The sequence below is a fragment of the Antedon mediterranea genome, chromosome 8 (genome assembly GCF_964355755.1).
Source record: "Antedon mediterranea chromosome 8, ecAntMedi1.1, whole genome shotgun sequence".
Classification (NCBI taxonomy): Eukaryota; Metazoa; Echinodermata; class Crinoidea; order Comatulida; family Antedonidae; genus Antedon; species Antedon mediterranea.
In genome coordinates this window covers 14,233,457-14,245,273 of record NC_092677.1, presented here as the reverse complement: position 1 = coordinate 14,245,273, position 11,817 = coordinate 14,233,457, and the positions used below count along the sequence as shown (strand labels likewise).

Here is an 11,817-nt window from a genome sequence, read left to right as displayed (position 1 = left end):
CCTAGTGCAGTGAGAGTATTATCAGATCTGTCTTTTTAAATGACTTGCAGAGGAAGCCTAGACTAGGTCTAAATAGTTACTGTACCTTTTAGAATATACTGTAGAGTATAACTGCATTCATTATTTATCATCGCCATGACAGAATCTTATCCATACTTATAAACTCTAAAGGTACGGTAATTATAGAGGGCACTATGAAAGCATTGATGTTAATACCTAGTCTTTGCGGGATCTATTCTCTGATAATTTTTATTTTATTTAGGACGAGTTTTATTATTTAGGACAAGTTTTATATTTAGGAACAAGTTTTTTATTTAGGAACGTATCGTTAGTAATAGTTTATGATGTTTAATTGGATTATTTTTGTTTAATACTTTAATATTATATTTATAGTTAATGTGTTACAATAAAATATATCCTGCATTGATTATGTTTCTTAAATTATTTACAGATGGCTAAAAAAAGGAATAATGTCATTCCAAACATCCATTTGCGTAAGGACTGGGCTAACAGGGTGAAAACTTGGTTTAACCAGCCTGCACGTAAACAACGTCGTCACAACAACAGAATCAAGAAGGCTAAGGTTGTTGCACCAAGACCAGCTGCTGGCCCCTTGAGACCTGCAGTACGATGTCCTACTTTCAAATATCACACAAAAGTAAGGACTGGCCGAGGATTTTCACTTGAAGAACTTAAGGTAAGCACAGCAAATGCAAACTAGTAAAGCCTGGTCTCCAGTCGACGTAAGAAATTTGAATTTCTTACGATTGCGTCGTTTTTACATTGGAAATTGAAAATCGACAGGAAACCGATTGAAAAAAGGCTAAATGTCAAAACGACACAACGCAAGTAAAAATCGTCGTAGTACAGGTCTTTGACAGGAAACCGGTGACTGAAGCTTCCGTCTGTTGCGTAATATTCGACGGTTCGACAGGAAACCGGTGAATTTCTGGATGAACATGCCTTACGATGCGACTTTACACCCTTACGATTACGCTTACGAAAGTTGGCTTGAAGTCTAACTTTCGTAAGCGCAAGCCCAACGATCGTAAGAACTAGCCAATCAGTGACGGGGATTATGTGATGTTGGCAAGCATCCATAGGTAAAATACAGTACAAAGAGGCAATGAGGAAGTACTGTATATGGGAATATACATTATAAAATAATACGTAGGCCTAAATAATAATTATAAAGCACAATATTACGAAATAGCTCTGCGAACTATAAAGTCTTGCTTATCACTTTATAGAAATAATGAATTAAAAAAATAGAAAAATGATAACATGATGGGTAAAATAAGGCTAAACCACACTAATAGGATAACATGCAAATGCTACTAAAATATCAAAACAATTTAAAATATGGCCAGCTAAAATATTAAATGGTTAGAGAACAGTGACATATAAGAAGAATTGGATAAAAATACGATTCAACTAACAAAGTTTGCACTCAAAAGCCTCGTATAGCAGATAAGAGGGAAGAATTACGTAATGAATTTTGTTTTCATTGTAGAATGAAGGTAGGATGGATAATATATTAATAATATAATAAATTTTTATTGACTCTTCACCGTAGCGTACGGTATTGTTGGAATTATTGTATAGAATGCAGACAGGATGGATAACGTATTAATAATAGGCCTATAATAAATATTTATTGACTCTTCACCGTAGTGTACGGTATTGTTGGAATTATTGTATAGAATGCAGACAGGATGGATAACATATTAATAATAGGCCTATAATAAATATTTATTGACTCTTCACCGTAGTGTACAGTATTGTTGGAATAAGCAATTGTATGTAGACCTACAAATTCAGTATTCATGAAAGTTTTCTTGAATCTAAACGAATGTATAGGCCTATTATAATTTGATGTTTGATGATGAAAATAAATGATTAGTATCATATCATTTCAATTATTTCACAAATCAAAGGATTAAGGTATTTTCTTGCTCAATTTTACAATGCGGATGTAGGCCTACCCCGTCCAGTTTTTATGTGGAAATCGTTTCACAAGATGCCATCATCTACAGAATTTGAGAATCAATCAGAATAAATTCCTATATTCCGCGTCATGCATCGTAATTGCAAGAAAAAAAATTCAACTCGACGTAAAGGACAGACTTTGCGATAAATTCAACTTTCGTAAAGACGAAATCAGCACATGTAATAGTCTTAATCGTTGCGGTCCAACGCGATTATGACAATTTTTTATCGACGTTAGTTTTTGGTCAACTGATCGGAACGCAAGCGTAATCGTAAGAAAACGACGTAAGCGGAAGCAAGTCTTGCGTCCACTGGAAACCAGGCTACCTGGTTCATATTCATTAAACCATATGAGTTGGTTAATATTAATATTCAACCAACCTCCCCATATTTCCATGGGGAGTTGCCACATTTACAGGGTATATTTTCGTGGGCCTGGTAGCAAAAGTGTTTTATTTATGGGTATATTTTTTTTTCTGACCCGTCCTGTGTAAAAAGTCACGATTCATCACACAATTTTGGGTGTCTAGAAAACTCTGATCTCCGATATATCTGAGTTTTCTAGACTCGGATCTCAAATAAATATCCAAGTTTTCTAGATCTAGAAAAGTCAGATATCTGACTTTTCTAGATCTAGAAAACTCATATATCTGAGTTTTCTAGACACCCCACAATTTTAGCTGTACTGAATGCAAAGCCCAATTGTTAAAGGGGTCCTATCTTTGAATCAATGATAACTAGATGCCAATGTTATTGCAAATCCTGTAGCAAACTAGTACAAGTATTGAGCCCTCTCTGGTGTGGCCTTTTTCCTGTTATCTTTGTAGTTATCCATAGTATTTGTCAGAAAACATGTATTTTATTTAACCACCAAATGTTTTTTGACAGGCTGCAGGAATCTACAAGAAGTCTGCTCGTTCTTTAGGAATTTCTGTAGATCACAGAAGACGAAACAAGTCTGTAGAAGGTCTGCAAGCCAATGTACAACGCCTTAAGGAATATAGATCTAAATTGATCGTTTTCCCAAGGAAGGCTGGAGTTACCAAGAAGGGAGACAGTGAGGTTAGTATACGGCTATAAAATGTTTACATTTTTACTACAGTTTTACAATAGAACCTTTGTTTTAAGTACCCTGATTTTACGTTTCCTAAAATGTATGCACTCATAAAATTACCGATGACGTCATCATTTTTAGAAAGTTATTACATAAATAGTGTTGCAGTCGATTTCGGGTAAGTCGAAAAATCGCGAAAGTCAAATTTTTATTCTCTCCTGTGTAATTTTTATTTGTAAGTCGAAATCCATCTAAGTCAACATCTTTTTGCGGCCTGAATACATACAATCTTTAGTGATTTATATCCTATAAGTCGAAGTCACAAATCATGCGGCAACAACCCGCTAAAAAAGCCGACAAAGCTTAATTCAATAAACAAACGACAGAGGTGATAATGTGGGACCATATCGGTTCTCTCAAGCAGGTTGTATAGTATAGGCGGCGTCCTATAACTCGAGCTAGTATATTATATCTGTGAGTTGTTCGAATTTCGAATAAGAACCGTCAAATGTATTTATTTTACGTTTTCTTATTGTTACGGCTTAAACCATAAAAAAAATACAGTTTGTCAATGCCGATAAAGGAGGCTTAGCATTTATTAGGCCTAGCTAAGAAAACTCAATTCAAGAAGGCTCATCGTATGGGCCCCGATCGCGACGGGTCTACTACTGTAGTAGGTTTAGCCGTAGCGCGGCTAGTGAGTGAACATAGCTCTAGGCCTAGCATTTTTTACAAATCTGTAAATCAAAGTTCGCATAGCTCAAATTTTTATACCAGTTCTATTAGATTCGACTTAGGTGGAGTAAACTGTATTTTCTTACATTGAGGCCTGGTGCAATTTAACAAACCACTAACCCAAGGCTGTGAGACAAGCTACACATGTGCATTTCTCTTGCAGCAGCAACTGTTTTATTGATAGAAAATACAAGAACATGGATTTTTATTTATAATACTTTATTTTAACATCCCATAGCCTGCATATACTTTTCTAGCTAGGCCTCGCATCTAGACTGAACAGACTTCTTATTTGGAAAAAAGGGCCCATCTACATCTCTATTTGCTTACACTAAAACTCTGCAGATTTCAGATCTTTACAAAAAGACTATTGCAACCTATGTATCATTAAGAACAACAAAAAACAATGTAATGTAAATTATGTGGTGAACTGTGTGCTATTTGAATGACCATGAAGTGCATAAGTTCACAAATTTGTGCAAAAACATTCTTGCATGCCACTTTCTGCAAGATCCTTGTGCTAAGTGTCTTTTTGTATTTATGTTATATGTCAACCTCTGCACCATACGTGAATTTGTATCGGTTTATGTGTAATATGTTTGCCTTTACCACCATATTCATACTTTTTCTTTTAGGAGGCTGATCTGAAGATTGCCACACAACTTGATGGCCCAGTTATGCCCATAAAAGAAACTTTCACACGAGAGAAACGACGTGCTGTCACCGAGGATGAGAAGAAACACAGCGTGTACCAATCACTAAGAATGGCAAGATCCAACGCAAAGCTGCACGGAATCAGGGCTAAACGTGCTAAAGCAAAGGCAGAAGCTGAGGCAGAGAAACAAACGAAGAAGAAGTAAACTCGTATATTTGTAAATTTTATGCTTCACTCAAAATAAACCTGCAAATTGGAAAGAACAGAGTTATCATGTTGAGTTTTATTTAATTGTACTTTATTTTTATTATTATGTTGTAGTACTTTCTTGTTTCAGTGTTTCAAAGAGAATCAAAACGAGTTTTCAGCATTTAAAGTTTAGGTTAAAAATACAAAACATTATAAATATGTTTAGTGTAAAATTAAGTGTTATACAAATGTTGTTCAACGTTTTCTGGTAGCTGCAAGAATGTATCTACTGTATGTTTTATGTTCGGACCCATCCTGATGAAAGTGTAAGCATGCAACTTTTAGTATTTTCAAGCATACAAATGTAAGAAAGGATTGTGTTTAGAATGAATTGAAAGAGAAGAGATGGAAGACCAAACAAAAACAAGCGAAGCAACGACTGCAGTCCAAGTCAGAATTAATAACTTAATGTCTGACTTAATATCTTGTATTGTATTGATTCAACAGTTCAAATTTAAATACTTTTTTTTTAAATATTTTTTGTTTGTATTTCTGTAGAGCAAGAGACAGAATACATTGGAATTATCCACACATTTACAAATTATTTTGTAGCCACTACCTGCAAATCGGCCGCTATTCTAACGTTTTTTTCTGTATACACATTTTTAACTAAACAGCTTTTAAAACAGGACTCTCTCATCTTCTCCATCCGACACTATTGAGTAAAAATTGCGATTTATAAAGTACTACTCCTTCCTTATTCGTTGTAGTATTGAGCTGGGATTTTGCATGAATATACTACAGGGACATGTCCTCAACGCTATAGAGTCGGATTTTTTTTATTTCAAACCGGATGCCATATGACATTTTGAAGATGGTGCCGTATTTGGTACCGAGGTTATTGATGTGTATGTGATGTCTCATCCTATCTTATGACGTTATTACAGCTTCTTTTGCGATACCCCGAGTATCGCACATTCGTGCTTGTTATTTGTCTACAAGATCTTTTTATTAATGCAAATTGTACACATTCATCATCATCAACGTCTGGTAGGTTTTATGCATAAAAAATGGCATATGGAATAAACCATTTGCATAATCGCAGTGTTATGCTCATGGACATCCACAAACTTGTTCAAGTCACATGTTCACATTGACCAAACATAGTTGAACAGGTAAATTTCAATAAACATTTTTCATTGTGTCGAATAAGCAAAGTCAAGACGCACGTCTTTAAAATGTATAATATTAAAACATTTTCAAAACCAGATACGTTTTTTCGACATAGCATTGTTAGCTGGGCATGGACTGGGCCTAGTACAGTGTAGGGGTGTAAAATGTTTTACAATTTGAACGAAGTTTTATAAGGAGACACAAGATTTTTCTTGCTTTGCTTTTTCAATTCAAAAAGACATTTTCCTCCATAGCAATACAATACAAAATAATAAACAGAAATGGTAAGGTATATTAAAAATGAAATAGATACAGTAGATTGTCATCTAAATCTTAGCAAAGAGAGTCCTTGCTGTGTGTGTTATTAGGACAGACGAGAATCTTCTGAAAACAAACCAAACATTAAAACGGTTCAATATGCTGTTGATAAGTTATGAATCAATGGTCAAGATCAATACCAACAATTGCAAGTAACAGTAAGTGACTATTAATCGTATACAAATATTCATTAGAGTTCATGAAAGATTGTACCAAAATAGTTCATTTTATAATTATTTCCACTTGTTTGTCTGGGCAATAACCTACACATTAATACCTGAAGCGAGGTTTGATTGCTATCGTCTTATTAATTTTTTTTTCTTTAGTAAGCAGTTATCCGATGATCTTGCGTCAGTAGGCCTATTTTTTAAGCATTCATTATATCTGACCATGGATAAAGTAAGTATTTATTAATTTTATTCATGATCTGACTTCTACCGACCTTAACGAATTACACTTTCGATACTAAATACACGCAAATTCGGAGATTTAATTTTCATTTACGATGTGTTATTAAAGCATAGATTACTAGATTATTTCATCGCGCACAGAATAAGGTTATTAAACAAAAAAAGTTGTCTACAAACATATATTATACAGTATGTAAATTAGTGTTCGATTTATAGACATTGTATAGAGAAATGTAATCACAGTTTTACCAATTTAAAATTACTTGTGCTTGCCAAGATAGGAACAGTACGGTACTATACAATGTACATATTCTCTGCGGCGAGAGGCATTGAACTGATTTTGACGCAGCCGCAGATAAAGCATTTGATCTCCGGAGCTCATGTTAGATTGCTCTTGGTTTTCAGTCTGTGCTGGTGCGTTTTTTTACACAATTGAGAACAAAATGTAATGGTTATTAATACTTTACGTGAAGTGAAGGTAAATATGGATGCTTTCCATCGTGTAATTAGTAGGCCTCCTACACGCGCCTGTGTCTACACGTTTTAATTTAATCCAAAAACGTCCACTCAAAATGATTTATCCTACTTGGATTAGTTGATAAAGCCGGTCATAACAACGCGTATTTATTCTTTAAACGCATACAAAATTCATCTACTACTAATGGAATGTTTTGGCTTATACATGGACTTTGTTATTTATCTCGCATACTCATAATAATGAAAATGATTTACACACATTCGAAATATTTTTTTTTATTAAGCAATAATATAAATCTCACGTAAACATCCCGTTTTGCGGACAAATATCAAACAACATTTAAGTATGCTTTGATCCGTCAAATATTTTAACTATGGCAACAGGAATAACAATGAATAAACATTTTACACAAGCATTATTTTAAATAGCACCACCGGGCCTACTTAGTCTGACAATCCATCTTTGATGAGACTTACTGAAAATCTGAAACACATATCATGAGATTAAGGAACAATATAACCTTATGTTCAACTACTTTGGGTTGTAACAAATAAAAAAGAAATGACCAACATGAAATGAAGATTTTACAACAATATGATGAATCGAAATTAAAAACGAGACAACAAATTATTAAGAGATAGGCTTAAATATTTGTAAATATTCAATGAATTCAAGGAACACTCGAATATCAAATATTTAAACTAAAAACTTGCGATAATGAAAAAAAAAAACTTTATTCAATGCAATCTTTTTGTAACTCCTATTATCAGTTCCAAATTTTGAGACAAATACTACGTCACAAAATTTGATATATCACCAGGTGAATGCAATTCAAGATACTGTATCTAAAAATGTACACGTGTTATACTGGCTAATATTTTGAAAACATTGAAATGTCAAAGTTTAAACATACAGCTAACCTTCTACAAAAAGGTCATGTAAAAATCAGAACTCGACAATGTTGTAACAAAATAATAAAGATATAAGGACAGTTATTTAGTATCTACAATTTTAAAACTTCCTTGTAACATATGCATTATACGACATTTAACTAATGTGGTGTTAACGGAAAATTACATTCTTAAAAAGTTTCAAATAATACGTCACCGATAAATATATATTCAAACGACAACGTGTGCTTACAAACAAGCTTAAATAGGTGTTTTTTTTCCTAAGAACAAATATATTATAAAGGAATTGTACCGTTTCATACTATTTCAAAATATATCACAATTATCAAATCTAAACATTATACAATATTGCACCATTATTGTGATTATAAAATATAGGCTGTATCAAAGATATATTGTGAAAATGTGCAAAAAATGATCTTGTCAAACCATAATTAGGACAAATATATACTATTTTTGGTAATAAACACTGGAATGCTATTTTATCTATCTTTACATAAAATATAACATTGTAATATAACGTTGCCTTTAGCCAATCTCATATAGCGTAATGTACATGTAAAGTATAAAGATTCGGCAAATCGCCTGATTAAGCTTGGTTCCCACTAGAACGTAACGCAGGGACGTAAACGCAACGCAAGCCTTTTAACCAATGACAAGCGAAGTTATAGACAGTTAGCAATCACAAGCGAATAAGCCATCGCTTGTGATTGGTCAATTCACTTGCGTGTTGCCGTTACGTCCTTGTGTTGCGTCGCTAGCGGGAACCACGCTTTATCGAGTGGAATACATAGGCATTAGTACGCCAAAATGCGTAAGCGTGTCATATCAAATTAATTGTGCATAAATAAAAATGTAGACATGTTTAGGCCTACTGTTTTACTATTTCTTTTTGATATGAACAAGTCAATTTGTAATAAACATGGCGTGATTTGAATTGTGAAGCAGTATTACAAGTATGGATTGAATACTAATATAACGTGCATTATTCACCACTGACTAATCATAACTATAGGTACTTCTTAATTGCATGACGTCACCTTCTTACTTTGTAGGCCTTGTGGTCGACGTCACGTCGTACAATCGAAATTTGCAATTTATGTGTAACACGTCATTTTATACGTCATCGTGTAAAATATTATTTGACATTACCGTATAACAGAACAAAAGTATTCTACATAAAGTTTGATTCCCACTATGACGCAACGCAAGCTGCCTATAGTCACATTTGTATTTGACCAGTTTGTGACATACTGTGACATAAACAATTAATAGTTGCCGTATGCTAATTAGTTTAGTTTAATTTTGTTCTGAACGTCCCAATATTCTTGTGTTGAATTTGTGTGTAAAGTTAAACTCGTGTAACCCCAAGTTCCAATGCATCTAAAAACATTGTATTCCTTGTGTCATGATTTTTAAAAACCACTGGCTGGACACTAGAACACTAGAACAACACAACATAGGCCTGAACACTGTATAATTTTACATATCCTAGTCCATCTCTCCAACACCCACTCTTGCTCCTGTATTAGTGACAGACTTATAATAGGAAAATGCATCGCTATAGTTAGATAGTTTATAAAATTATACAAATATTGTACTAATAGTTCATACTTAAGAAAATAATACTCTACTAAATAGTTTATAATACAAATGTTGTGATCATAAACGTTTATCCGTGTATCGGTATTGACAGTCCATTCCGAAGGAACTCATCTACGACTTTTTGCGAATGACGTACTTTCTGCGTGAGTGTTTCAATAAGCAAGTCTTTTTTGTTGGCCATGGTTATATCTGTTATAAACTGGTGTATACTCTCTAAACCTCGGAATCCCATATTTACTTCAAACCCTGTAAAAGAAAAGAAATAATGAAAAACAAATTGCAGATACTGACAGAGGGCGCCTTTTGGAATATTCCCACACATAACCAAGATAGATAACTCGAGATTTCAGCTTTTGTGACGTCACCAATGTGTTTGATTTTCTGGAAATTAATAGACGATAAACAGGACGATAACTTTTGTAATATCAAAATACAACATTTTGCCATTTTTTTACTAGTATTTTGAATAATAATATTATGGGTCAATACAGATGATTTCAGGAAGCACCGCGTATAGGCCTATGTCCATGTTTTAGTCAATAAGTCTTCTCGGAAAATCCACTAACTACTTTAGTATAGTTTTAATTCCAAAGTTGCTGGTCGACGCACATTTCATACGTACAATTGTTTGTCATCTCAATGAACTCTAAATAAAATACTGTAGTTTTTCATTCATTGACGTATGATTCTGATGTTTCAGCTGAACTTTTGATTAGGAAAACGCATTTATTATAGATTTTTATCTGATACTGATACGTCTTAATGCGCTTATTGTATTTGAAAGTAAATCGTATTAAAATCTTTAGCATTTAACCCATTAATCTAACTTATAACCTTCTTTCACGCTAAAGCAAATCCATATACCATCTTTAGATAGGTATGGTACATCTGCATAGGAGATATATACATAACGTAAACAAGTAGGAAAAAATTACTCGTCAAAAGAAATAATTAAATTAGACATTGCATTATCCTCAGTAAATTGACAGTCACAATAACAGATTATCAATATTTATCTTACTAACGCTTGTTTTCAATCATCTTTGTCCATAAAATGTATGTAACTCGATGATTCAAGAAAAGTATTATTGCAATTATTTGACCACTGTTTGTATTCTGTATATAATTTTAGTTGAAGATAATGTTTATAATTAGATATACGTAATTTATATCTGTGTCGTTGATCATTTGCTTGTTCATGTATATATCACTGTTAAAAGTTAATTACAGTTTTTGAATTGTAGCCTACATGTTCATCCAACAACCATTTTACAAATAAGTGAGTTCGTACTATTCTTTGGTGGCGCTAACAAAATATTTAACTGAGCATGCGTTTTGAGTTCAAATTCACCCGCGTTAGTTCCCCAAAAAGGTCGAGCCTAGTTGTCATCAATCCTATGAATCTAAAGGTGAAATACAGTATACATTACCAAGTAATATTATTTTTTCTATAAACTAAATCATAATGTATGGCCTTATTAGTTGAGGTCTTTTTAATAGAACGAATTTTGTCAGAACTCTGATCAGATTGCGCCGTAATGGCCTTACCATTATAGACATAAGCAACGCAAAATAGAAATGCTGGCTGTGAATGACGTTTAATTGTCTATAGACGTCGTGTATTTAGCCATATACAGCAGTGTTGTTGGCATAGTTATGCCTATTAATATAGTATTATATTTTTAATGGTGATAAAAACGGGCCAGAAGCCATTCAATAGCCATAGTCATTTATAGGTAATAGACCTATACTCGGGTATTGTTTCTGGGTAGGTTTTGCTAATAATGTTTATAGAATGATTATGCATAGCATAGGGCAACATTTTCTGTTGTAAGAAAATAATAACGCGTAGGTATGTGCAATCTGGCACGTCAGAAAGATTCACGTGACAAAATACCGTTAAAATAATAATTTACTCACCTGTATGGAAGTTAATTGTGCGCGTCGCGTCGCCCTCAACAGACACGATTAGATTTTCGTCTTCAATAAGAGCTACGTTTTCCCTTCTGTACGACAGTTTGATTTCCGTCATACGTCGACTGCAGTGCATACTAATTGCCTCCATATCTGAAATTTTCTTCTCGTGTTTTGTTCTGTAGCTATTGAAAGATTCTTGAAAGATATGTCGTATGACCTGTAAAGAGATGTTAATTTTCATTATTATTTGTTTATTTGATTGTATTGTTCTTGTTTTTAAACGAATCTTATCGTTCTTGAAGAAAGTAAACTACATCTGTACTTTACATAGGCCTAATGTTTGTTTCATTTCGTATTATGTCCATATATACATTTTGTTTGGT

At 33.5% G+C, this 11,817-nt stretch overlaps 2 protein-coding genes across 2 annotated transcripts in view; one reads left to right on the top strand and one right to left on the bottom strand.

The window, feature by feature from the left end:
• The first annotated feature begins 427 nt into the window (after positions 1 to 427).
• Positions 428 to 4,696, top strand: LOC140056884 (large ribosomal subunit protein eL13-like). The gene is made up of 3 exons (XM_072102399.1): positions 428 to 697; positions 2,878 to 3,051; positions 4,414 to 4,696. The coding sequence occupies exons 1-3, from the start codon at positions 452 to 454 to the stop codon at positions 4,636 to 4,638; spliced, it is 645 nt and encodes a 214-aa protein (XP_071958500.1). The 5' UTR covers positions 428 to 451; the 3' UTR covers positions 4,639 to 4,696.
• A 2,604-nt stretch (positions 4,697 to 7,300) lies between these two features.
• Positions 7,301 to 11,817, bottom strand: part of LOC140056876 (uncharacterized) — a 33,911-nt gene continuing 29,394 nt past the window's right edge. Inside the window, exons 4-5 of the mRNA XM_072102390.1 lie at positions 11,438 to 11,651; positions 7,301 to 9,763 (exon numbers count right to left, since the gene is read on the bottom strand). Coding sequence (XP_071958491.1) covers positions 9,585 to 9,763; positions 11,438 to 11,651 — 393 coding nt within the window. The 3' untranslated portion in view covers positions 7,301 to 9,584. The remainder of the gene's footprint in view (positions 9,764 to 11,437; positions 11,652 to 11,817) is intronic.

Excerpts from the sequence above, each read along its gene's own strand:
- LOC140056884 (XM_072102399.1), top strand. The coding sequence starts at position 452 with ATGGCTAAAAAAAGGAATAATGTCATTCCAAACATCCATTTGCGTAAG. Across the intron at positions 698-2,877 it reads TTTCACTTGAAGAACTTAAG|GCTGCAGGAATCTACAAGAA; the intron begins GTAAGCACAGCA and ends GTTTTTTGACAG. Across the intron at positions 3,052-4,413 it reads CCAAGAAGGGAGACAGTGAG|GAGGCTGATCTGAAGATTGC; the intron begins GTTAGTATACGG and ends TTTTTCTTTTAG.